General features: G+C 55.9%; 4 protein-coding genes across 4 annotated transcripts; 2 read left to right on the top strand and 2 right to left on the bottom strand.

Moving 5' to 3' along the window:
- Window positions 1-1,658: 1,658 nt before the first annotated feature.
- POSPLADRAFT_1169696 (hypothetical protein) lies at window positions 1,659-3,569 on the bottom strand (the record flags this gene model as incomplete). Its single annotated transcript, XM_024488074.1, has 6 exons — window positions 1,659-2,424; window positions 2,490-2,629; window positions 2,682-2,778; window positions 2,851-2,941; window positions 2,994-3,389; window positions 3,445-3,569. 6 exons carry the CDS (start codon window positions 3,567-3,569, stop codon window positions 1,780-1,782), a joined length of 1,494 nt encoding a protein of 497 aa, XP_024339887.1. The 3' UTR covers window positions 1,659-1,779.
- A 4,576-nt stretch (window positions 3,570-8,145) lies between these two features.
- POSPLADRAFT_1056442 (hypothetical protein) lies at window positions 8,146-10,890 on the top strand (the record flags this gene model as incomplete). The annotated part of the gene is made up of 11 exons (XM_024480771.1): window positions 8,146-8,188; window positions 8,238-8,284; window positions 8,337-8,610; window positions 8,675-8,961; window positions 9,013-9,457; window positions 9,510-9,604; window positions 9,665-10,148; window positions 10,208-10,277; window positions 10,328-10,391; window positions 10,445-10,581; window positions 10,638-10,890. 11 exons carry the CDS (start codon window positions 8,146-8,148, stop codon window positions 10,888-10,890), a joined length of 2,199 nt encoding a protein of 732 aa, XP_024339886.1.
- Window positions 10,891-11,962: 1,072 nt separating this feature from the next.
- Window positions 11,963-22,614, bottom strand: POSPLADRAFT_1142192 (hypothetical protein; the record flags this gene model as incomplete). Its single annotated transcript, XM_024485399.1, is given in 30 exon segments — window positions 11,963-12,082; window positions 12,125-12,248; window positions 12,268-12,690; window positions 12,854-13,023; window positions 13,208-13,295; window positions 13,319-13,393; window positions 13,695-13,735; window positions 14,001-14,218; window positions 14,372-14,498; window positions 14,846-15,457; window positions 15,494-15,566; window positions 15,662-16,083; window positions 16,374-16,817; window positions 17,228-17,340; window positions 17,377-17,572; window positions 18,437-18,457; window positions 18,911-18,998; window positions 19,711-19,768; window positions 19,879-19,892; window positions 19,934-19,999; window positions 20,264-20,426; window positions 20,477-20,767; window positions 20,821-21,076; window positions 21,134-21,310; window positions 21,369-21,465; window positions 21,520-21,695; window positions 21,758-21,893; window positions 21,951-22,017; window positions 22,238-22,439; window positions 22,498-22,614. 30 exon segments carry the CDS (start codon window positions 22,612-22,614, stop codon window positions 11,963-11,965), a joined length of 5,175 nt encoding a protein of 1,724 aa, XP_024339885.1.
- A 1,412-nt stretch (window positions 22,615-24,026) lies between these two features.
- Window positions 24,027-25,472, top strand: POSPLADRAFT_1141325 (hypothetical protein; the record flags this gene model as incomplete). The annotated part of the gene is made up of 2 exons (XM_024485286.1): window positions 24,027-25,052; window positions 25,083-25,472. Coding segments are annotated over 2 exons (1,416 nt in total), but the record flags the coding sequence as incomplete, so codon positions are not given.
- Window positions 25,473-26,339: the final 867 nt, after the last annotated feature.

Raw genomic sequence — 26,339 nt, 5'->3', positions numbered from 1 at the left:
GAGACTAGACTGTGTAGCACCAGTCTCAGTCTTGGTCATAATGGTCTTTCTCTAACTCTGTTTGAAGACCTGCAGGCTGACGGAATGTGGACCTAGACAGTCGAGGCCGCCTCATTTCCCGAATCCTGATTCCTTGCTAGTAGCACATTCTCGTGAACGCGACCAATACGGAACAGCACAATCTGTTAGACCCAAATTCATCCTAGTGTTGCTGCTTCCATCTATCGGAGACAATGTCTCCATACCTCAGTGACACTGTAACCGATTTTGCCGACAGTAGTTTGTGTTAGATTTTGGGGCCCGCGGTGTCGAGCGGGCCGACCCGACGCGCCCTGTGCCTAGCCGGGAGAACGATCGTAGCACGATTGCCAAGTAAAATACATCGATCCCGTAGAGTACTTGTACCGTAGCGCGGCCGTACTTGGCCCCCACGCGTTTGTAACAATCCCGCCATTTTGCTCGCTCGCGTCCGCGTTCCCACTCCCCTCGTCTCGTTCCCAGGCGAAAGTCAACAGTTTGTCCCTTGTGGATCCAGGCGCCAGAGACAGCTTACAAGGCACCGACGCCGTTTATACCAAGGCCATCCCTCCCTGATTATTTCCACGGCTTTCTTGTAGCTCCATTTAGGGGACTGGCAGTCGTTTTCAGTCCCGCCAGAGTTCTCAAGTGCGCCAAGTGGGGTGGCCCTCTCGGCAGATTTCAATCCTCCGCCATCGCAATGACCTGTTGCCAATTAATGCTATTTCCAATGACTCGTGATTCTCCACACAGCCTCCGCCATTGAAGGCTACCTCAAGTATGCCAATTCTACGCCGTGGCGCCACATCCGACCGGGCGCAAGCGCAGTATCTTTCAATCGAGTCAATTCAGCACGGGGCTCGTGATGACTGCCGGATATTGTTCTCAAGGTAATGCAGGATCTCGCCCCCCCTCCCCCCCAAATGCCAAATGGGCATTGAAAAGCCTACGCTCGACAGCGATGTAAGCCCGCAGATCCACCTCACAACGATCGGCCGCTCGCATTCTCAGCCGCCGCAAGCTATCTGAAATACTCTGCGAGAGAGCAGAATGCGCATAGCACATGTCGGGACATCGCATTGTGTGGTATGCTAGCGTGTCTGTCCGAGTCTGACGTCGGGCAGAACACCACTACTGTCACGGAGAGCACCTACATGACTCGGACATGATGATCCTGAAGGACCGTACCAATGTTATATTAGGTGTCAAACCTCGATACGATGAGAGCAGACTTCAATCGTAGCGTGAACAGATGAACCCGGAGGATAACGAGACAGGCAGTCACGATACATGGTCCCAATCTCATCATATTCGCTGCTGTCGCCCAACGGCGTCAACATCGGCGATACTGACGCCTCTTCCCGTCGCCTTGGAAGGCATTTTCGCTCCCTGTCGCATGACAATGATCTTTATCGCATACCAAGCAGTCATCTCTCTGTAAGGTATCAGCTCGGTTCAGACGCACAGCTACAGTAGGCTTGTGCCCAGACCTATTCGCGATGGTGGTTTCGTACCCAGGTACAACTACCATCGCTGGCTTCAAGCGCAGAACGGAGCGCGGCACCTCTCAACTCCAACTTGATCTACAGTAACAGACCATGCAGCCCCCGGCCCAAAATATATTTCGCCAGCCCCGCACGTTCCACGGAGAGACGAGTATCCACATCGCATTATATGCCGTCTCTCGTACTCTACATACCAAACAACAAGAACAATACAAAAGAACACCAATAAAATACCCTCAGACACCCACGCACACACTCAGACACCCACGCCCCAGCCCATCACCACGCCCACCACGCCCACGCCTGCCCACACCCACCTCCCACTCACGCCCAGCCTGCGCGCGGCACTCGCCCCCGGCGCGCCCGCCTCCACCCAGTCCCGCCACGCCGCATACATCTCCACGACGAACGCCTGCCCCTCCGGCGACGACCCGCCCTGCACCGACCAGTCGTACGGGTCCACCACCGGCGTCAGCCACATCCCCGGTGCAAAGTGCGCCAGGCCCGCGCCCGCGGACGCCGCCGGCGCCGCCGGGTAGTACGACGAGACCGAGACCGCGGGCGCGGTGGCAGTGGACGCGGACGACGTGGGCGAGGACGCGTTGTACGGCGTCGAGGAAGCAGCGGTGCCATTCGAGCTCGCGCTCGCGCTGCCGCTGGCACTCGCACTCGCGAAGGACGCCGTGCTCGCGGGCCCGACGCCGTTCCCCGTGCCCCACACGTCCGGCGCCCCCGCCCCGCTCAGCGCCCGCCGGCACTGCTCCGCGAGCGGGAGGTGCGTGTGCACGCCCGCGAGCAGCGCGACGCGGTAGACGGTGGCCGCGAGCAGCGCCGTGCTCGACGCGTCCAGGAACGTGGCCGTCTCGTTCGCGTAGTTGTGGAACAGCGAGACCTTCGTTTGCTGTGCGCGCGCGCGTGGTGAGTGCATGCAGGAAGGCACGCAGGTCGGGAGGGGAGGGGACGTACGAGGTGTGGGTACATCCCGTCCTGGATCTCGCGCACCCAGCTCGTCAGGTCGTTCATCTCGCCCTTCATGTCGCTCGCCCACGGCGAGTACTTGATCGTCGCGAGCACGCGGAGCATCCCCGCCGCTGCCCATCCATTGCCTGCAAGAGAGCGGTCCGGATATGTCACACCGCGCTGATTGGGTAGACTCACCTGTTGACCAGAATCCTGGGTCGTCATTTTCTCCGAGCAGGATGTGCTGCCAGAGGCTCGCCTTGCTGTCATACAGATACCCACGGTACAGCTTGATCTGCCAGATGTATGTCGACGTTGGCCGGTCAGGCTTATGGGCTCTGCGTGCTATGCGACACAGGAGGCTCACCTGGGTATACGCTTCGGACAGCAGACTCTGGTTCCCCGTGACTACACCGTAATACGCAAGGAAGGGCGGCACCATGTATACGCTGTCTGCCCTGTGCATCCAGCTGTCACGCGATGCCCTCGATTCTCGGCCGCGTCACTCACCAGAGCTGGACCTGCTCAATACGATGGCTAATCGCCCCGTTGCTCGTGCGCGGCACCACCTGCAGCGTGTACTCCAGCTGCTCTGTCGCTGCTCGGGCATACGTCACTGCGCTGTCGACGCCGGGATAGGGTTCTGGCGCGCCCGTCCAGTTCGCGAGGAGCACGGCCTGGCCGATGGACACAGGGTCTCCCGCTGCGCCGCCCGAGACATTCCAGAGGGGCTGTGGCTGGGACGAGTTGGAGCGACTTCCGACGACGTTGCGGGCGATCTGGAGAACGGGGGCGAGCGCGGTGAGGTTGTAGGGCGGCGAGGGCGGGAGCGACGCGTTGGCGAAGACGGAGAGCGAGGGCGCGTCGTACTCGGTGAGGGCCTCTCCTTCAGTGCCGAGTTCCCAGCTGTTGAGCAGCTAGGGCATAAACGGATGTCAATTGAGGGTACTGGAGCACGCACGTCTGCTGGGCACCGAGCCACAGCTCGTCCTGGACAGCCTGGACTTGGGCATCAGTGAGGTTTTGGGCGCGCGCCGAGGCCGCTGCGAGGGTCAGCAGGAGGACGACGCGGGCGAGAGGGGGCATCGTGGGGGTGGGCGACGCGGAGGAAGACGCGGAGCAGCTTAAGAGCGCGAGCGCGTCGAGCGCGCCACCCCTGGCATCTGACCACGGGGGTTCTAGCCAAGACCACCGGGCAGCCTCTTGCAGCCACCCCCAGATCACCGAGGCGGGGACTGGGCGGCGTACCTCCCGATCGGCTCCTGCTAGTCCATATCAAGCGCCAGGATCAGATCGTATCTCCGATCCCTTCGCAAATGGCTTGGCTTGCTCCTCGATGGATCGTCTACTACCTGAAATGCTCCTTGTGGGATTCACTGACCGTCCAAACTTGGTGAAGAAGCAACATTTGGTGTACAGATTGGTCAATGCTGACATATAGACTTGCGCACTCGTCGGTATCAAAGACAGGTCATTCAGAGCCCATCACTGGATGTGTAGCCAGGGAAAGTGCAAGCCCGGTGTGGGAGCGATGCGAGCAGCGTCATCCGAAGATGGTCGAAGGGTCGTGTGATATATGCTAGCAAGAATACATAAAATAAAATGTTTGGCCGCGATAGACTGACTATATGCGCATCGAGTATTCGCACACTGACACTACCTGATACTCAACAAAACGACGACGCGCAAAGAATGTTTAACAGCGATGCGTGCCCGAATGACCACGCGCGAGCGATGGTGCGTGTCCGATCGACAACGCGCGAACGATAATATAACAAACAAACACAACACTCGCCGTGTACGTGTGACTCTCGGGTCACTCGTCCGTACCAGCGCAGAAAGAGAGCGAGAGAGAGAACGAGAAAGCGCGAGATGATTGTGGTTCGAGGGAGAGAGGGAAGATGATATTCCTCGACACCGACGCAGGCTTTTATAGGTACAGAGAGGCCTGGATACGAGTGACATCATACCGAACCTAGGAGGAGTGAATGACGCACACTATTGCAATGGATCGCAAGAAGTCCGAAATAAAAAGACATATTCTAAATGCGGATGGAAGCCCTGTCCTGGGCACAGACAAGCGAGACTCGACGTCTCCAGATCGGCTCCACGACTGTCAATGTCTCAGCTTCTCGAAGGTGTGAGCCCCCGACGCGTCATATTTACGCTCGCGACCTGCCGCCCTCAGGTGCGTGACGACGTCGGCACCAACGATCAGCCTACGACAGCCGCTTCACCTCCCCATCGGCGCCGTCTTTGCAAGTCTTAGAGCTGTCAAGAAGGAGTAGGTACGTACTTCTGGATCGTTCTTTGGAGCGAAATAATGAAAAACATGTGAAGGAACAGGGATTAGAAGAAAGAAAGAGAAATGGAATGTACGGCACCGGACTGAAATGAGACCGGATCATCGACGTTCTTCTCCGGCTTCGACGCATTCTCCTCTACCACACCGGTGGACGAGACAGCGTGGGTGAGTTGACTCGGAGAGCGCTCTTCGGGCCGATGCAGATACAGGGCGCGTAGCACGTGTCAAGGTCGGTTTCTGTTTTCAGGCATCCCATTCCGTCTAAAGAGCGAACGGTATCGGGCTCGTTTGCGGATGTCGGGATCGGCAACCAGCTGAATGCTGGCGATGTAGATGATGAATGCAATGATCGGCACGAGGAAACGCCTTTTGTAATCAGGGGGCGAGGTCTGATCGAAGTTGTGCCTCACCAGGCGTAGCATGAACGCCACACTCTGGATGACAGTGCGTGCTAATTTCGATTGACCGCTCGAGTCGCTGCTTGGATGACTAGTCCATATCTCCAGACCGTATACCTGACAGTCCTTGCGGAAGCATTCGTGGTGGACGATATAGTCCAAGTGCGACTCGGCGAGATTTGTCGTACTGATCGTCCTCCCCACACCAAACAGCATAAAATATATAAGGTCTGCCTACAGGCGACAAGAGAAGACAATAATTTCCGTACGCACTCACCCCGCTCCTGCTGTCGGTGTCAATCTCATTTCTATGAAAACAGAGGGCCCTCTCAGAGCTGTGACCGCAAGGCTTGATCAGATCTCAACTCAGTCTGCACAGGGCGCATTGCCCAAGGAGATCACGGAGTACCGAAACGGAGGTGGATGATCACTGATTGTGAGATCACCCTTACTTTCAATTACAATTGCAGTGTGATTTGACTTGGGCTTGATAGACAGCGGGTCCGATGGACCGAGCCGCGCAATTGATTTTGACTGACCGCTTGCCCGAGCATCAAACTTCAATCATTTGAAGGACTGGAAATTTATGGAAAGCAAGGAGCGGGCAAGCGAATAGGTTGTACGACATCTAGGGCTAGGACTCACTGCTCAAGCCCTGCAGGTAGCCGTTGGTCCAGAACTGCAGTTTGTCCGCCCAAGTTCGGGCAGCCGGCGGCACGTGCTGTTGGAGGAGACATCCAGATGATGGAGAGAACACAATTAGCATGATAAAATTCTCCGGTCTTGTCGCAGTCGAACGCGATGACCTGCATGTGTATGTATGACCGCCATGCACTGCGGCACACTGGCGAGCGATTCTCATAAGTAAAGGAAAGACGAGCTGTTGTCTGAAAACAGTTTCGATGAGGTAAGTTGAAGCTTTGAAGACTCAAGTCCACGGAGTCTGAGAGTTGAGTTGAGTTATCGAATTGTCGATGCACCTCACTTGAATTAGTCTGACTCAATTTGAGGGGTCCAAACCGTAAGACGCGATTTCGCCTTACATAAGCATTTCGATCTCTGAAACGCGTCGTGTAGATCTTGAATGTCGCGACGCGTCGCAGTGCCTAAGGACGCGTCCAACATGCTTGCCTACTGGAGAATGCGATACCCGGCCGACTCGTCTTTAATATAATATTAGTATTTATTTGTAATGCTAAACCACCCTCCTAGAGAATTCTTTTAGGTCAGCTCGCCTGCCAGCTGTACCTTAGTCACAAAGTCGTAACCAACAACCTGCCATATGATCCACATGAATTTCAGCTCGAAGCTGTCTGCAAAGTGTTGAACAACGTAGACATTCTGGCTATCACTCCAACATGCTCAGAGAAAACAGGCTATATGATTATTTTCATGCTCATGGCACCTAAACACCTGGTATGTGCTGCAGGTCAAGGGAACCAATCTAGCGGTAAGAGCTCTCGGCGAACAACGGCATCGCTCGGCCATCAACCGGCAATCGCGAACAGGTCTGAAATGCTGTCTTACGGTGCGATGGGCGCATTTTAAAACAGACCTATATATAATGATCGTCGCCCCCATATAAAAAAGTTCATTATATTTATGGTCTGCCTACGGGAGACTACACTTGAATAGTACCCCGATGTCCTGTGTGACAGTGACAGCACGCGTGAATTACGTGACACGTGACAGTCGAACCGTGAGGTTTTCGTGGTGCCCTCCTTGACGTTTCTATAAAACCGCATGTTCACTTATAAGCCCGGCATTCTCGTGTCTTGTGTATCAGTAAGTCGAATATTATGAATGACTGCATGTGCCCCGTGCATTCGTGAATACCATTCACTCGAATTTGTCTGTTTCGTAATGACCACAAGCGAGGATGTGCATTCCTGAAAGCCATCAACCTCTCAGGTGACAGAAGGTTCCATTGTGCCAAGGTGATCTTACGTATGTTCACAAGCCTTCGTCTATTAACTCGATGGCATTTAGACATCATCATTAGACAGTCGGTGATACAGCGATCCCTGGAAGCATCGCTAAACACATGACTCGCGCTCTCTCCTTCGAAAATGTAGCTATATGCCGTTCTTATTCAAATGGCATCGTTGTTGTTCAGTTCTATCGCTTTGCTTACTGACGTAGATGGACACGTCGGCCTCTGAAAAGCCAGGGAAGCTTACAGGTCATTGGATATGACAGCTCGGACTGATCATAGTTCCGAGGATACTTAGCTTAGAAGATGCCCAGTTATGCCTTCAGGAACTAGAAGCCCTGTACATGAATTGAATTGTCGCGACGGCGAACGATTTCGTTTCCCATTTTCATCCGTGCGATTGTCAGCTCGGTATGGATGACTTGGATCAGCTGACAGAGGTATGCTGTCAAGGGCTCTCGATCTATGCCAGTGCTGGTTTGCAGCGACGGTGTTCCATGGCTGCTGCAGTCCCCCTACGAATATCCTTCTCTTTTTCACATACTCATCAAGGCACGTTGCTACACAATTAATATTAACCCGTAACACAGGTCTAATTCACAATACGTCTAGCTGCTGGTCGTACTCGGGTAAGCATTAATCTCATAGCCTCTGCTGCTTCACTCGTTTCGTACACGACTATCCCTTTCAGAGCCTGCCTTCGATGAAGTTTGCTGGGAGTAAACGGGCTGTCATCGAATGGTTTACACCACTCATGATGATGCATTCTAGTATCTGCTTCTTGCTCCATGTCCAAACCTTGGCCGGCATTGCAATGTGTCAAACCATACGAACCAAATTTCATAACTATCGCTGTCCCATGAATGAACGAGGACGTTGTTAGACATACTTCTCGTGCAGTCTTGTCATCCAATTGGGACGGGCTGCATGAACGCACGTCATCTTCGACCGTCGCTCCGTGTATAAAAAGCGGCGTCTGCTACTTCAGCTGGTCAGTCTCACTCGAATTCCCTCGACTCAGCAGACATGGCACCCGCTCAGCTCTCCAACGGCGTTTACCTTCGCTCTAGTACGCATTTTTCTCATACAGTCTGTATGCTTCTCAATAATCTCCACAGCTATCAACGCTTCACCCGCAACCGACCCTCAGGTCCTGTCGGCATTCGTAAGCTATTGGACCTCACGGCCTTACTATCCGTGACTCATGTCCTCGTTAGAGCTCGGACATCATCCCGCTGGGTCATACGCAGCCCGACATCGCGACCCTGGTTGCTGCATACAGTAACTTCATTGCACACGAGATCGATCCCAGCGAGTCCAAGACCCGCATCTATCTGCGTGGCAAGGCAGTCATCAATGGCGCTGCTAAGAAAGTCGAGACCCAGGTCTCGCTCAAGACAATCCCTAACGAGCTCATTCTGTGGCCGCAGGCTTGGGAGAATGCTCCCCAGATTGGCCAGGCCACGTTGAGCGCGTCTAAGGATGGTCAAGGTAAAGTCGAATAGGCAATACCGCAAGCTGAGTCGCTGATTTGTGTCCGTTTTATCGACTCCAGTTGTTGTGACCAACACTCCTATCGTGTACAACCCCACCCAGGGCCTTGGCCGCCACGACACCTTGATCGCTGAAGCGACGACTGGAGCTGCGAAGGCGTCAGCGACGACACTGGTGCAGCAGGTCCACAACTGGCGTGACCTGGTGAAGCTCGTCGGCGGGGATGCGACGCTGGCTACGTATAACGTGGTCTTCGCCGACCCGTGCTCGGCGAATGTCAGCTTGACGACGAGGCTCCGAGTGTTTGAGAATCAGGCTAGCTCCGTCAACATGGCCTTCGGAATTGAGGTATGACCTATAGATTGCGTTAAGACATGTTCTGACCGAAGTGAAACACAGGCCGTCGGGACTCCTGCCAGCGACATCCATGTCTCTTTGGTTGGCTTCGGCGCCGCGACTGGATCTAAGCCGTTCACGTTCGGACTGTCCCGTACCAACATCCTTCCTTCCAAGTTGCTTACCACGTCCGCCATTCTGCCAAAGGACTTTGACGGCACTGTGACGTTGAACGTGTTCAATGACAAGAAGCAGACGTTCGGCGACTACTCTTCCATTTCCGTGATTGCGTACGCTGTTACGGCGGTGGGCGGGAAGGAGACGTACACCACACTCGGTGCTGAGCACATTGTGTTCCACTCGGACACGCGCGTGAAGAAGGTTCTGCACAAGTTCGCCCGACTTCGTGAGGCCGATGTGGCCACTGCACCTGCATTCTATTTCAGAGATACCGTGGACGATGGCGACCAGTTCCCGCGAACAGATAACGTGTACCAGTTTTCTCCTGGTACGTATATATCAACGTGAGACCACAATTCTTCTGATCTTTCCGTGTGTAGACATTCAGCCTTGGGGAACGCTGCCGGATGCTAATGTGCAGTCTGATTTGGGTCCGGCCAACTACAAGGTCGACGTGTCCTCGAAGCGTAACGTCGTAAGTGCTTGCCGCTGATTCGTCAATGAAATCCAACTCATACGTACACAACGCAAACAGGATGTGGTTGCTAACCTGTCTAACTACATCTATTTACGTGGTACCACCACAAGGCCGACCTCTGGCGCCGTGCGGTTGTTTGCCATACCATCAGCCGTGCTCGTGTACCCTTCACAATACAGTACTAAGGGACACATCATCTATGACCACACCTCCGGTGGTGATCCTGTAGTCGCTATCAGGAAGTACAACACAACCTCGCCCGAGGCTCCAGTTCTCTTCTCGGAGCCGTTCAACTTCTCCGACCCTCCTCCGCCTCCCGGAGGGGACCACTTCTGTCTCATTGCAGAGTGCAAGCCTGATGGTCTCGACGTGGATGGTCAACCCTACGAGTGGCCCCATGAGGAAACTGGAGACTTCGCCACGGCTGCAGAGTACGCTGCTTGGATCCGGAGTTGCCCATGCGTGTGCCAGCGCAACATCTGCTACATCAGCAACCCGAACGCGCCGTCCCAGGTCTTCTATACGAGCTTCACCATTCCGGGTGAGTATTCACATCGTTGCAGAGTAAAATTGGTATTTTACCTCGTGCGTCCATTGCAGCATCGTTCAGTGCCTCCGACGTCTGGATATTCCAGGTTCAGGCCCTCAATTGCCCATCAGGCTCCTACATGTGTGTTACTATGGATCTCCTCTTTATGCAAACGCTCACAGCATGCACAGCGAAATGGATTCCAGCGATGCAGACATCAAGATCGGAAAGTTGACCATCACCGGTTCTGACCAGGTATGAGAATAGACTACGGACGTTTTGAACCATCTGATGTCAAACAATCACAGACTGCGGGTGCAGAGTTTACTGGGAAGGCTCCCGGCTTCACCTGTCAGGTGGTCATCCGCTGGTATGCCAATGGGACAAAGGTTCAGGACGGACAGAAGATCACAGGTAATCTCGCGCTCCAGCTGTTGGCGACATCGTAAGCGAAGTTTTCACCTAGGGCGACGTGACGTTTGTCTCATTGGACATTTCCAGGATAACGGGCGACGAACTGTTCAGGCGCCGCAACACCGGGAAACCGAGCGCCCCCGCTGTGCGCACAGTCACGCCCGACTACCCGAATGTCAAGATCCCCGGCGAGGACAACACTGGCGAGAAGCAACCGCCCAAGATCGGCGGAGCGCACCCCCGCCGTGTTTTGGGCGAGAAATACAGGCTCAATGCGGCGATTTACATCGATTACATCATAGGAACTGACGGTATGGGCTACAATCTCGCGTTGGCTTGAATCTGTTTCTGGCTTGGGTATTCTGTGTGCCATCTGTCGCCTTTTAGCATGGCAGAATACGCTCTATGACTCGTTGCCTCCATATCTGTACAATATGTTGTAGTGATTGAGTGTTACTGCCTGCGATCTTGCTGTCGTGTACGATACGTTGGGCTTTTGGCTAGCTGTCGGTTCCTGATGCGTGTTGTTCAGTGGCGTGTCTTTTTGTCGTATAAAGCCTGTACTAGTATGTCTTGCCGCGACTGACACTCACGTATTCGTACCTTGACGTTTGTGGGAGCAAAGCATAGTGATATATGCAGCATATAGTTCAGAAATGAACTGTTCAAATAACGCAACACCGCCGAACTCAGTGCGCCAGTCGTCCACAACGTCGCGCCTGCCTACCCCAACGTCGAGGTTCCCTGTGAGGTGGATAACAAGGGGAAGAACCCTCCCAAGATTGGTGGAGCGCACTCTAGTCGTTGCGTTGGCGAGAAGTTCGCAGCCGAGGCCATCTACATAATATAACCTCGGATTGGCGTCAACCTTTCGCTTCGCTTGTATCCTCGCGATGCTTTCAAGGTGTTATGTTCTTTTCTGAATTTGATTAATGTTCAACTGACAATTGAGGGTACTGGAGCACGCACGTCTGCTGGGCACCGAGCCAAAGCTCGTCCTCGACAGCCTGGACTTGGGCATCAGTGAGGTTTTGAGCGCGCGCCGAGGCCGCTGCGAGGGCGAGCAGGAGGACGACGCGGGCGAGAGGGGGCATCGTGGCGGTGGGCGACGCGGAGGAAGACGCGGACTTGCTTAAGAGCGCGAGCGCATCGAGCGCGCCACCCCTGGCATCTGACCACGGGGGTTCTAGCCAAGACCACCGGGCAGCCTCTTGCAGCCACCCCCAGATCACCGAGGCGGGGACTGGGCGGCGTACCTCCCGATCGGCTCCTGCGAGTCCATATCAAGCGCCAGGATCAGATCGTATCTCGTGAGGGGCTTGGCGTGCGCGTCGCTGAAGTGCTCCTTGTGGCATGTGAGTCTGTCACTGACCGGAGAGCGCCTACCGAGAGCAGTGCGATAAACGCCGCTGTCAGAAGATGGTGCTCTCGCGCACGCTCTCTTCCGATCGCTCATCCGCGATCGCACGACGCGGCGCTCTGCTTGCATGCCCTGCTCGCTCGACACGGCGCTTGCCAACGTCTGCCTGTAGCTAACGGCGCTCGTCCACAGCCAGCTCGACAGCCTCCCTCACCCAGCCTCGGCCCTTTGCGCATCCCAACTCTGTCTCGTCTCTCGCCTCCCTGCTGCCCTCGCGCCCTCGCGCCCTCGCGCCCCACGACCCCCACTCCTCCAAGTGTTTCCCTTGTGCCTTGAATCTGCCAACCCACGGCGAACACCCTTACGCGCATGCTCTCCGCGCAGTCCGGCTCCGGCAACGGCAAGGACGCGCCCAGCAAGCAAGCGGCTCCTTCTCGTGCAGATGGCTGAGCGACCGCGGACACTCCAAGGAAAAGAGCGTCCGGGTACCGGGGTGCGCTTGAGCTCGTTCGCCGCCACAAGCGGCGCGGCATGCGGGCGAACACATAGCCAGCAGCGCGCACGCATGCGCGACCCGTCGGCGCGCTGTCGGTGTCGGTCGACGTGCCAGATCCGCTCGGCGAGGGCGTGAACGTCGTCGTGCCGCTGAACCGCAGCGCGCACAATGCGAGGCGTCGCAAGAGCGTGCGGGCGGACCCGCTCCCGCTCAACACGCCGTGACCGGTCTTCCAGTGCGACCGGCGCACGATCACGCTCGTCCACGGCGATCCCGCACGCATGCTGGAGGAGACGGGAAGGCGGCGCAGGCGCTACGTCCCCGCAAGCAACTTAGGTGACGAATGCGGGTCCGTGTTGCGCGTTGGTCCTCGGCGGCGGCATGCTCACAGCGCACCGCTTTGCGTGCGCCGAGTAGCTTCCATGAACTTTGTGCGTGCCCGCATACCTAGTGGTCTCTGCAGAGCACCCCGGGGCTGAATATGCACAGCGTGCGCTCGGCCTGGACGCGGGGGCACAACTCTCTGTGCGCCGCCGCTTGTACTTGTACTGACTCCCGCTGTCTAATACACTCCCGGACACAACACCCACATGAAGTAAGGCGGAAGCGGTGATGTCCTGCAGCCGCATGCAACCGCGCGCACAACGCCAGGACAGTGCGCAGCCCGCGCAAGACCCGGCACGCTCGCACAGACGGGTGCACATAGCACCGAGAGTGTGCTCCCCAGGCGCGCGGAAATAACAACGCAACACCAGGTGGAGCGCGGGCATGGTCAGGCTAATGCACGGGACGCGGACGCACACATTCACGCCCGCGCCGCATCGTGCTCTCCGGGTCAAATCGCGCGGCGGGTATTTCAACCGCAGTCCCTCCCGCATCGTGTCGAGGCCTGCGAGCCAGCCGTTTACTCACGCCGCCCGCGCGTATCGCTCAGGGGGCCCGCCTGCACTACTTGCGCGCCGCGGCAGCATCTTCCGCCACCCCACCCTATCTCAACGCGACAAGCCCAGGATCAGCAGCCCGCACACGCGCACGGATTTGCACCCATAAGCACGTTAGTATACAATCTAACGGCCTGCTCACACGCGCATCGGCACAGCTAACGAAATATGACGCAGACGGAGGGTAACCTCTACGCAACAGTCGCCACCGCGTAAATCCCCGTTCTCGCAGCACTCCATCCACGATACCTGCGCCCATGCCCGCGCCCGCGCCCGCGATCTGCCAACCTAATCACACCGTAAGCACAGCGTCGACCACAACAACAGCGGCCTGCGACCGCGCTCACCGTCGTGGGCCTTCAGAGTCCTTCAACGTCGGCCCACGTACCTGCAGCATATCAAAGTCAGTACAGACAGCATGCATAGGTGCCGTAGCCAGACACTATCGAGACACATACCAGTCAATACCGGCGGATTCACGGCCAGGACACGACGACCCTCCACCCATCTCCGGCCCTCCTTATATATTTCCTGCTCTGCCCCCTTCCCGCATTGCGAACCCACGCACGGACGCTCCCTTCCCCGCGTCACGGCGCCCAGCCCCGCCGCGTACCTAACGCAGCCGCTCGCGTAGCCTCCCGCAACACCCGCACCCGAGCTCCGCGCATCTCGGCCGGCGCGCGCGCCTGGGCTTCTCGCGCGTCGTCGTGACGCCTTCCACCATCGGACCAGACATGCATCCCTGCACGGAGAATCCGCAAACGGCAAGACGCGTGCGCACGCGCGAGTTCCGTGCACGCGACGCGGACGGTCGTCCGCCTGGCAACCTGCTCGCGGGAGATCTTCCGTGCGCAGGGCAAGGCTCGTGCGTCTGCCAACGGGACGTCGTGCCCGCGTGTGGTCAGCGCGCGTGTGTGGTCAGCACGCGATCCTGGCCGCTGCCCCGGGCGCCACATGTCCGACTGCCGACACACGGTCCCCGGGGTGGGGGCGTAACATCCGTGTTCTGTTGCTTTACACGCACCCCGAGTCGCGCGCGGGGCTGCGGCACAGCGCGGGATGCATGGCAGAGGACGCGCATGCTGTTTCGCACGTTGCGCGCGCAATGGGGGAGTGCAGTGCGAGCGCGCAAGCTCGCCCCCGCCCCCGTCCTCTGCAAGGCCGGTCAATCCCGTCATGCAGGCGCGACGCGCGTGTGCGCGAGGGCGCGGGATATCCTGCCCGCATGCGACCACACAAGCATGCGGGCAACGGCTGTGAGCAACGCGAGTCGAGTCGAGTTGAGACGCGGCCGGGAAGCGATGTCACGCCGGGGGTGCGCGGGGGTTGCCTTTGGCGGCGTCTGGACTGTGCCAAGGCGGCAGGCGCGTTGGTCGCGGTCGGCACGGGGACATTTGATGGCGTGGTCCGACAGCGCGCCACCCCGGTCATGGCGGGGCGGCATGATGACGGACATGCAGGGCGTCGTACTCCTCTGTGCGCGAGCGAGGCATTACACACGGACGTCGCGAGGAACAGAACCCGGACTGCACGTCGTGTAGGAGAGCGAGCGAGTCGGTGAGCGAGCGGGTGAGACGGTGCACAGACAGGCGTGCCCGCGTGCACAGACAGCAGCGGCGGGAGTCGCTACAGCATCCGCAAGTGAGATGACACCAGGTGCAACAGCCTCGCGCACCCACGAACAAGGGCTGCCTCTGCCCTCGTTCGGACTGCTGCATCCCGACATCGCGGGTGTGCCATTCACCGAACAGACAGTGCCCGTGGTACGCAGAACTGACGATGCAATGAAATCTTGTGGGTTCGATCGCACGTCGTAACTTGCGCCCGTCTCTCGCTTGCGAGCGCTCTCTCCGGCTCGTCCTCTGTGTGCTTTCGGTTCACGCTGCTCGACGCCTTTCGTCTGCGTTCTGCTGCTGCTTGCCTCCCGTCGCGCTCTTGGCTTGCCTCTGCTATTGGTGTCCGTGCTACTGCCCTCCCGCCCGTCCGCTCTGCACGCGCTCGTCCCGCCACGACCCAGCCAATCTGCCCTACCGCTGCTGCCTGCCGTCTCCCCTGCGTCCGCGCACGAACATTCGTCCGCGAATCCAAGTATTCCTCCGATGCCGCTCACCTAGCCGTCACTCCGCGCGCCGTGCCTGGTTTCTACTGCCGAACATTTATTCGCTTGTCGACCGCCAAGCTGCTGTTTCACCCCGCCGCCGGTCAGCACAACTAGCGTGCTGAACGCAATACATGCACCAAGTACTACAGGCACAGTGCGGGCGCATCAGCTCGCAAAGCCTATCTTAGGCTCGTCTCAGCCTGCCTCTCGCACGGTAGCCGCTTCCGCGCCTCCGCATCGTCCCGCCAGGCGACCGGCTCCCTGTTCCGCACGTGCGGGGCCCTGCTCGTCGTCCCCTTGACCGGTGCACATGGTGTGCGCGCACACCCCCTCTTGGCTCGCCCAGACACCTCCCCCGTCATCTGCTGCTTACACTGCGCGGCGGGGCAGCCCCGCCTATCTGCACGCTCCTGGCCCATTACGCCAGCCCAAGCTGCGGCATCGCACGACCGCACGCGGGTGTTCACGACGTGCATCCCGCCCACATCGATGCTCTGACGCCCAGCTTCGTCCTGCCTGGTTGCGACGCCGGCAGACTGCGGCCAGTGCAGCCAAGACGAGCGCGGTAGGCCAGACGACACCTGGCGTGCGTCGCGTTGCGCGTGCGGCGCCGTCTGAACAGCCTCGCTCAGCTCCTGATGGTGGTGTCCGCCATCTTCCATCCGTGTGCGGCGAGCGCAGCATTCCGCTGCGCCCACATGCAGTCCCGTAGCAGACGGATGGCATGTTGTCGTTGGTCCCTTCGGTCTCCCACAGCCCGGTCACTCCACCGCAGCCCGGTCATCCCCCGTCCTCTCCCGACTTTGTGCACCGCATCCACGGCATGCAACACGAGAAGGACGGTGTCGCGCATGCTTCAGAGCCTGCACGCTGCCCATCCGGATTGCCCGCCGTGCAACGCGATCCCGTGGCGCGCAATACACACAGTGTGCAGCGAATGACCCACGGTGGGCCCATAGGTCAATGACGCGTCACTCGGACATCGCACGCCGCACGCCGCACGCCCCTGAACGAGCCCCACGCGGAAAAAGGCACCAGACGCGTAACGCACGGAGACATTCTGAATCTCCCTCGCTACATCGCCAATCAAATGGGGGCTTGCATCGTCGGCGCACGGAGATCTGAGTGGCCCGCGTGATGGTAAGTCTCGCGTCTCATGCTCTGGATCTGACGCCTGACACTCCCCGCGGCGGCATTGGTAGTGGTAGGTTCTGGAGCCGGTCAGTGCACTGTCCTGCTGCGAGGCATGGACGACGCGCAAGAATGCAAACACCCCGCGCGTGCCAGAGTTCGCGCACTGCCCCACCAGATCACCCGCCGCGCAACGCGCTCCGGCGCCCAGCAAGATGCAAAGTGTGCAGTCAAAGGCCTATAGTGGACTCGCAGGTCAGTGACGCGCCGATTGGCTCACGCTGCACGCTGCACGCCGCTGCACGGAAAAGGCGACCGGACGCGTGACGCATGGAGACGGTTCACGTCTCCCTCGCGACATCGCTAATCAACCGAAGCCTTGCCCCCGGCACTTGCGTCATCGGTGCGCGAAGATCTGAGAGGCCCACATGTCGCAGCCACAGCGTCGTGCAGCTAGGGCCAAGGTGCGAAGCCTGCCTGCCGCGGACACCCCCGCCGCAGAATGTACTACAGAGTACACTATGTATGGTAAGTCCCGCCCCACATGCTCTGTACCGAACACCTGACACTCCCCGCGGCGGTGTCTGCAGAGGTATGTTTCTGGACGCGGTCAGTGTGCTGGCCCGATGCGAGGCACGGACGACATACCAGAATGCAAACATCACCTGCGGCACACAATGCGAGAAGGACACGGTGTCGCGCACGCGCCAGAGCTCGCGTGCTGCCCGCCCAGTTCACTCCCCGTGCAACGCGCTCCGGTGCTGCGCAAATCTCAAAGTGTGCAGTGAAAGACCCACAGCAGACTCGCGGATTAATAATGCGCTGCTCGGTTGTCGCACGCTGCACGCCTTTGCGTAAGTCCCACACAGAGACGGTCCATGTCTCCCTCACTACATCACTAATTAACAGACGGATTTCCCCTGGCACTTGCATCGTCAGCACGCGGAGATTCGAGTGGCCCATGTGTCCGTGGTGGCACTGCTGCAGAATGTGCTACAGAATACGTTACGTATGGTAAGCCTCGCCCCGCACACTCTGTGACCAACACCTGTCACTTCCCACGGCGGCGTAAATAGTAGTAGATCCTGGCGGCGGTCAGTATGCTCTCCCAATGTGAAACACGGATGATGCACCGGAATGCAAACAACTGGCTGCGCTGTGCAAACCACAACGGCTGTGGGCACATCATCTGTATGTAAGGCCTGGGCCCTATGTGGACAGTCACTGCATCGCGAACACTGGCAATCTGACAGAAAGAGACATGCGGCAGGGAAGCTGATGCAAGTCAAACGAGATAACGGGGGCATGTATGATCTGCCACCATTGTCCAATCAAACACAAATTGCGTGCCCAGTGGCAAGCGAGAGAAGCAAGCCAATGCACAGACATTTTCCGGGTCGCGACATCACCTCTTTCGATGCAGATCTTGTAGAAACGAATGTTGGCGTCGGGTTCAAATGAGCAAGCGCGAGGGTATACGGAAGCGAGTGTCGTGAGAGAAGATCAATTTACGAAGCAGTTTGTCTCGTCCTCGGGGCAGGGAGGCAAACACGCGAGGAAACTACATGTGGGAACTCGACCTAATATAGTAAACCCTTATCTACTTAAGGTACGAAGGAACAAGGTACTATCGCGCTGCAGCGTGGCACATTGGTGAGCCGGTAGTCGGGCATGTGCTCGCCCGGTTGTTCCAACAGATCTCTCGAAGCAAAAGGAGCACAGTGTGCCCACAGTCGGGCAGACATGTAACCAACTCAAAGGCTGGTGTCAACAGTACCTACGACATAAGCGAGCATGAACAACAACTTGGCTGTCTAGAACTGCACAATGTCCGGAGGTATGGATTTCGAGACTCACACTTGGGGCGGGGACAAACAACTGTGAAGAAATGAGGCAGTGGGGTCTGATGGCATACCACTCCAGTCATGGATAGTATCTCCGTGAATTCATCAGCGGTTGATCACATTTGATGAAACCGCAATGACTTGTTTCAGAAGATTCAATCAGAAGCATTTCCTTTCCGGGCATGCAAACATGTACAAATTTGTTGTGACCGTTACTGCCAATCATATATATTAATCATATCAAATCATCTGTCGGTGCTGTGACTATGCTGTCCTTATGCTCGTAAGTGCTGCCACTATCTGTTATACACCCTGCCGACCACACTGTGACTTGTCAAATGGGCTGTCACCGACTGACAACTCGAGTGTGATGCGGTTTGCCAACTTGCTGACCGGGCCAGAGGTTTGCACGAGTCTGTGCTGACCGGCACTAGGCTCAACAATAGCACCTGGGCAGTGCCGGATAGCTCTATGTCAAGACACAAACCATGTCAGCAAGAGGTGATCTGACCATATTCTTGATGATCAGCGCAGGGTTGCGGTAAGCCGGATCTTCATGGATGAGAGTGACGGGTCTAAAGTATCACAAGCAGATGGCACAATACACATGAACATGATGCACGCAATCTTAATGAGGCTGAGCGAACTGGGGCTGGAACGAGCTTCGGTTCTGCATCACGTATATAGCAAAGCATACATGGTGAGTGATCTCTATTTATGACAATGGGCGAGAACTAATAACATTGGGAATATCATGAATATGGCCAGGCACACGTCTACATTGCACCGCTCCCGACTGTGCCTGCGTGCCTGCGCATGGTATGTTCAGGTGTGCTTGCTTGTCAATGCGCGAGTTGGGCCGGGGTAGAATTACGAGTGTAAATGATAAGGCAAGCTGCTGCATTAGTGATTTGTGGGGACACGGCGAGGGCTGATGCTGATAGTGGCTGATTAGTGCGAGTCGGCTGTAGGCTGTTTTGCACAAGAGACAATCTCTGATGAGGGAGAAGACTGTTCTTTGCATGCGCACAGCCCTCATTGGAAGAAAGGAAACATGGGCGAGAGGGCTGTTCTTTGCGTGAATGCGAAGGACAGCCCTCACGGTGGGGAAAGAGACAAGGGGAAAGAGACAAGGGGAAAGGCACAAGGGGGAAAGGCAACTCTTGATCTTACGGCAGTCATGACAGCCTCAGGACTTCACCTCACAACAGCCTCGGGACTTTGCACAATAGACATGCAAATAAGATATATTTCGTTCGCGGCTTACACGCCTCACCCCGCACGTACTTCGCGGGACTCTCCTCCTCATCCGGCTCTCTGTCTGAAGGGTCCTCAAGGTCGTAGTCTGCCGCATCATGCATGATGCTGCTGCTGGACGTGGGCAAGGATGTGTTGTATGGTGTCGAGGAAGCCGCGGTGCCATAACGTCGGCAGGAGGTGACTTGTCCCACATACCCCAATCAAATGCGCTGCGCGAACGATGGCATCAAGATGGATGACACCAACAGACCGGTGACCATCCTCGTCGAAGTCTGGCTCAACGATCCACATCCCTGTGTCATTGTCTGGCTCCTGGCTCACAGGGGAGAACCATTCAACCAGCGCACAAGGGTATTTGACTTGCTCATAAGTGAAGGAAAAGAAAAGGTGTACTCATGCTGCAAGCAGCCCTCGAAATCCGTCTGTGTCATTGTTGTTCACAAAGACACAGTCATAGCGCCCGGGACCCAATCACCATGACGGGGTGGTGTGAATACGCTCGTGGCGCATGCCCGCAATACCGGAGAGGTCACTAGGAGCATAGAAGGTGGCGGAGGCGGAGTGGACGACGTAGACACACCCAGTGTGGATTGGGCAGTCGGCCAGTGGGACGTCCTCAGTGTTCGGTGTGTTGGGGTCGTCCCGGTGGGTCTGTTCGAACAGGAAGTGGGAGACAAGCTCCTCCAGTGCCGGCTGCCCAATAGAGGCTGCCAGCCCTTCAAGTGTATGTGGGTATCCTTGTGCTACAAGGCTCGCATGAGTGAGGTATCACAGATCCAGATAGGGGACGTACCTGCACGGCGTGCTAGATCAACGTATGCTAGCAGCTCTCGGTCCTCCACTGGCCCAGTAGCATCCCGCTTACAACTGGTGGCACGGCGTCCACCATTCTGGCCCTCTCGCATGCCAGCCACATTGACATGGTTGTCGTTGGTATGATCCTCGATGCCCGGGGGGTAGTGATTGTCCTCGTCATCGCTGCTTGACTCGTCATCAGAACTTGAGTCATCATCTGATGATTCATCGTCGTTGGTTGACTCGCTGTCCAAATCTGAGCTGGATGCACAATGTTCAGCTCGGACAGCTGTTGCAAACATCAGTAAGCCTTTGAATCGAAATAATGAGCCCAGTACTCACCTGCAGAAGCCTCCAGTGTGGCTACACGTTCTCTCTCACGCAAAGCCTCCATCAGCACTGTCCCATGTAGCATGCCCCTCGCAGAGAAGTCCTTGCGCACAGCCAATAACTTGTCGAGGCGTTGATTCGTGAGAAGCATCTGTCCGAGTGCTTCAAACCGATTCGATTGGCACCATGGCTCCTTGACAGCCTTTATATGTTTTGATTCAGTAATGGACAAGCAGAGGCCATTTGGGGCCCCGAAATTGCGGGAGTGCTGCAGGTAGTGATCGAGGGAGTGCTGCCGGGGTAAAGAGAACCTGTCAGAGCGTACTCCTGTTGTCTCAAAGATCTTGCGATAGTCATGGAAGCAGCCCAGTGCATCCGAAACTTCTCGTAGTGTGCGCTCTGTGAGAGTAGAGCGTCGGACTAGATAGTAGAACTCAAGGAATGCTGAGAATGTTCGCACTATGTCAGTGGGTACCAGACCTGCGATGGCAGGCAGATAAACCTGAGGACAGTCTTTGTCAGATAAGCGCAAATGCCAGGTGATGGGTATGTGTCCGTACCTTCATCAGGGCTTTTGAGTCATCGCCTGTCCACTGTTTGAAGTCACGACCCTCGGGAAAGCGCCTCAGTCCCGAGAAGGGCGGCACAGCAGCTATGCTATACGATTTGATAAGCAGACTGTTCTCATGATATTTTAGCTTGCACATGTACCGGCGGTCGATCTCGTCAAGAATCTTCTTGGCCTCACTCTCTCCATGCTCGAGCACCAAATATTCATGCACCCACGTCACCAGATGGTCATAGAAAGTCCCCTTGATGATTTGATGCAAAAGGTCGGGGGTCATGAGCTGATTGATATTGGCATGTGGGAAATCATTGGTGAATGGCTATAAACACATTCTCCATGAATCAGCACATGTATGACATCATGAACACAAGTGAGACTTACAATGATGTCACCCATGATCCCATAATCCTCCCACAGGGTGACCAAGTCCAGCGTGGCAACTAATGCTTGTGTGTGCTCGCGTGTGCGCAGGCCATGGGTTCCACCATCTCTGAGAGCAGACCTGTGCGCAGAGCAGCTATTGAATGTGGTTCGACATCAACCTCTGCTAATATGAGACAATCAGAGTACTCACATTACACACCAGCCCTGAACAATGCACCCAGCGAGTGTTTGTTCCGGATAATCCGCAATATATGGACCTAGACTGTATATCACCCACCTGAAATGTCTGTCAGGGCAGCGCGTGACTTCCGGAACTGACATGGCAGCACGTAACGGGCTCAATATAGTAGAGAGACTTGCGTGAAAGAGTTGACGATGAAATTTGCGGAAGCAGGCACTGTTTCCATACTGCCGTTCACCTGTGATAGTGGCTATATGAGTACCTAACTACAAGAAGTGCTGAAGGTCCTAACTTACTTTTAGGGATGGCTAGAAAGCCAATCACAGCAATCGCGTTACGGTGTGCACGCCGCACATTGTTGAACACATTATCAATGGACATGTATAGTGGCCAGTACTCGTTATGGCCGGTTGCAACAGAAACCGTTGTTTTGTCGCTCCCAAGAATGAGAGGGACAAACATCGCGCCGTGTGTTGTCGGATCTTGCGCAATAATATCCTAGACAGTGGGACATGTAAGTATCTGAATGTGATGAACTCGGGGAACATATACTGACCACTTGCTTCCATGCCCAGTTAGCAGACATCAGATTTGAAAAGCACCGCTCGTTGTCGACAAACTCCCAGTAGGGGCTATAGTCGAATTCACCCTCAAAGTCGGAATTTGCAAGCATATTGTGTGCAATGGTACGTGGATCTCAGCACCAAATTTGATATTCGGCAGTCATCCATGGTGGTGGCTGAGTGTCGTGCGGAAGCTCGCCCATGTACTTGGCAGAAAATGACTGCCAAGGTGCATTGCCGTGCTGGATAGTGTCGATAACAGAGTGCATGTCAGAGGCACTTGCAAATGGAGGCTTCCCACCGTAAGGCAATCATGACGCAGCCCATATGTCCATGAGGTCGTTGATGTTTCCCTGAGACATCTGTTCGCGCTTGAATAGAAACTCAGCAGTTTCAAATTCAACACGATCACTGAATGGTGTCCAGTCACCTTTCATGGTGGAAGTACAAGGAGATGGGGGAGCATCAGGAGGTAGATTGACACCATCCTTTGAGCAGGGTGTACCTATGCATCCGAAATAGTGTCAGCTCCAAAACCATTGGGAAGACACAGGTAATGTACCAGTAACAAAGGGATGATGCTCGTGAATTGCATAGCTTTGATTGTTGTCAGGGGCCAGGTGTTCAGCGGCCTGAAAATCTTCGCAGTTTGGTCCATCAGCAAGTGGGTCTGCCAGATGAGTTTCAGAGTGTTCTCCACATCAGTGGACCACATTGACATGCTGTGTGAGCCCTGAAAGATTCCTGCAGAGACGTGGACAATGAGGGCATTGAAGACGATAGGGATTGTGTGGACGATGGCGGGGCTGAGGAATCATTGTAATCCAAGACAAGTCAGATGTGCCAGTATGGTGCTAGATAAGAGAATGTGCTAGAAAACAGCATGGCACAATGGGTCTATGCGCATGATTTTGTTATTTTGACTCTGCCCTGTTCCAGTGTGATCGTTCAGCCCCATTGCCATGAAACATCATAGTGTTGCCAGTCTACGCATGCTTATAACTTGCTTCTGCACTCACTGTCCTGTATCCCCCCGTTATAGCTTTCTTGTCCTTACCTGCTCTCACATCCTGAAAACATGGTCTATGAAACATTTGTCTTTCCGCTCTATTCCTTGTACTACTAGCGCCCATACTGGCACCTGTCTTAGCGCTCACCCACAGGTTGAACATTATGTAGCTTACATAATGGGGTGCACACTTCGTACTCGGCATCGTACCACTACGTTTCTTTCTTTACTAACACGACCACATAGACACGATGGTCCGTGCATAGTTGGTACTTGTATAAGTAGCTGTACCATTAGTCGGTCGAACCCTAAGTTCGACCTGGTTATCCATTCAAGTCTCTGCTCCTCTTCGCTTGGGGTAGTGGTCATTCTTGACTTCCTCGCTCGATCTTCAGGACGACGTACTGTCCATAAGCCCTTGCTCGTCGTCTACGAGTCAGGCATCAATATAGGAGTATAGACCGTTGTATCAAAAGGTCGAACTTTCTAAGCTATGTTCCTAGTTTCACCTAGTCGAACATCTCATCCACCATCACGTCGAACAACGCAGTCAACCCAGTTCCTTTGGGACTACCAGCCCTCGCAGGATCACCGCTCCTCCAATACGACCGAGCAGATCGCTGCTTCGTCACCTCCACAAAAAGAGCTCCCATCTACCCTCGAGGCGGCACCTGGTGTCGTGCAACCGGTCCAAACCTGCAGGTCGTCGCCCATCAAGAACTCGTTAGCTACTACCAGAGACACCCACCCACTCACCCAGAAGACGTATTCACCACCCTACGGATCAACGTCGAATCTACACAAACAGCAGAAAGCGTGCAGTCACCCATCAACGAACAACCACTCGAACTCCCTGAAGTTCAGTACGTTCCCATCGAAATCCCAGACATCGAACTACCACCAGCCCCACCCGCACCAACCAATGCACCGGTTGAAGCCCCTATGGCAACATTCACTCAAGCAGACATCAATCAGTGCATCACTGTCGCCCTCGCAGCATACCAATCCCAACAGTCAGCTGCCAACCGACCCCTTTGCCTCGACATCCCCGCTCCCGAACCTTTCAGCGGAAAGGCGGAGGACCTCAGACGCTTCATCCAATGCATCCTCTCCTACTTCGTCGCCACCAACAACACCCGACTCAGCGATGAAGCAAAGATCGCCTTCACTGTAGCGCTGATGAGGAAGGATCTGGGGAAAACATGGGCGGACACATATTACAAAAAGTCGGCAGGGGGAGTCCAGGTCTATTCCACTTGGGCAGACTTCGTTGCCGCTCTAGAAGAGGTGTTCCCTGAGCATGGAACGCGAATCAAGGCACATCAAATCCTGATGAAACTCCCTGAACGACAGAAGGATAGGAAGACAGCGCTCTCCCTCGGTAACTACGTCACCCGCTTCGAGCAGCTAGCATCGAAGGCTCAGCTCAAGGACGCCGAGGTCAATGGCACCAACCGCGTCGAGAACGACTACCACACTCTCCATGCCAACTTCGTCAAAGGACTCCCGAAGGAGCTGTATTTTGCGCTCGCAACAAGGGTCGCTAGGGACTGACCCAACACCATGAAGGCCTGGTACGACGAAGTTCGAAACACCGACGCAGCCAAGCAGGGGGCTCTCGTCGTCACAGACACCAGGGACTATGGCAAACCAATGGATATCGATGCCGCTGCAGTCGCGGCAACCTTCGCCTCCACATCGGGAGGAAGGAAATGGGAACTAGGAGCCGCTCTCAACGAGGCCGATCGGAAGCTCCACAGGGACGGGAACCTGTGCTTCTACTGCCACATCAAGGGCCACAGCGCCAAGGATTGCCGCAAGAAAGCGGCCGCACGACAAGGGGGTGGGAGGCCGAACCAGGGAGGATCTGGGAAGGACGACTTCCGCGCCAGAATCAAGACACTCTCCGCTGACGAAAAGCGGGAGCTGTACGAAGAACTCACGATGGAGGATTTTTGAAGGGGCAGGGTGAGCCGACGCAACCACTGCCCGTATCCGTTTCACTGTCCCGTGTAATTTTAGTAGTCCGAAATGAACGCGCTCTGCACATTCCGATTACTGTGGGACGAAAAGACGTCGAGGCGCGCACTTTCATCAATAGCGGCACAACAGGAATCTTCATCAGTCCAAGATTCGTCCGAGAGCATTGACTTTGGACAGAACCTCTCCCCCGACCCATCCCCGTCTTCAACGTGGATGGAACTCCGAACAAAGAAGCACTTATTACGCGAAGAGCTCTCTTATCCTACAAAATAAGCGGAGAACCCCGATTCATCAAAGCCTACGTCGCCAGCATTGGCAAGGAAGACATCATCTTCGGCCATACCTGGCTCAAGCTCGAAAACCCCAAGATAAACTGGAAAACCGGAGGAGTTGAACTAAACCACCGATGGACGAAAGATGAGACAAGGGCCTGGAAGATGGACCTGTACCAAAGGCGAGTGGCTCGGCTAGAACTGAAGAAGGCCATAACTACCCCACTCCCAGAACCAACAAAGGACGAATTCATCGTCATCTCCACCTCGGAACACGCAACCCTCCCCGAACGAAAGACTAGTAGCGCAGCAGGATACGACATCTCTGCTGCACATCAACTCATCATCCCTGCCCGACGACGAGGCCTGGTCGGCACTGATCTTATCATGGCTATCCCCGAAGGACACTATGGAAGAATCGCACCTCGATCCGGCCTAGCACTAAAGGAAATCGATGTCGCTGCAGGAGTAATCGACTCCGATTACCGAGGCAAGGTCTCAGTCCTGCTGGTCAATAACTCTGACCTCCCATTCACCATCAAAGCCGGCGACCGAGTTGCCCAGCTCATCC

Source organism: Postia placenta (genome assembly GCF_002117355.1).
Source record: "Postia placenta MAD-698-R-SB12 unplaced genomic scaffold POSPLAscaffold_6, whole genome shotgun sequence".
NCBI lineage: Eukaryota > Fungi > Basidiomycota > Agaricomycetes > Polyporales > Adustoporiaceae > Rhodonia > Rhodonia placenta.
The sequence above is the reverse complement of the archived record's forward strand: the minus strand, read 5'-3'. Positions and strand labels throughout refer to the sequence as shown.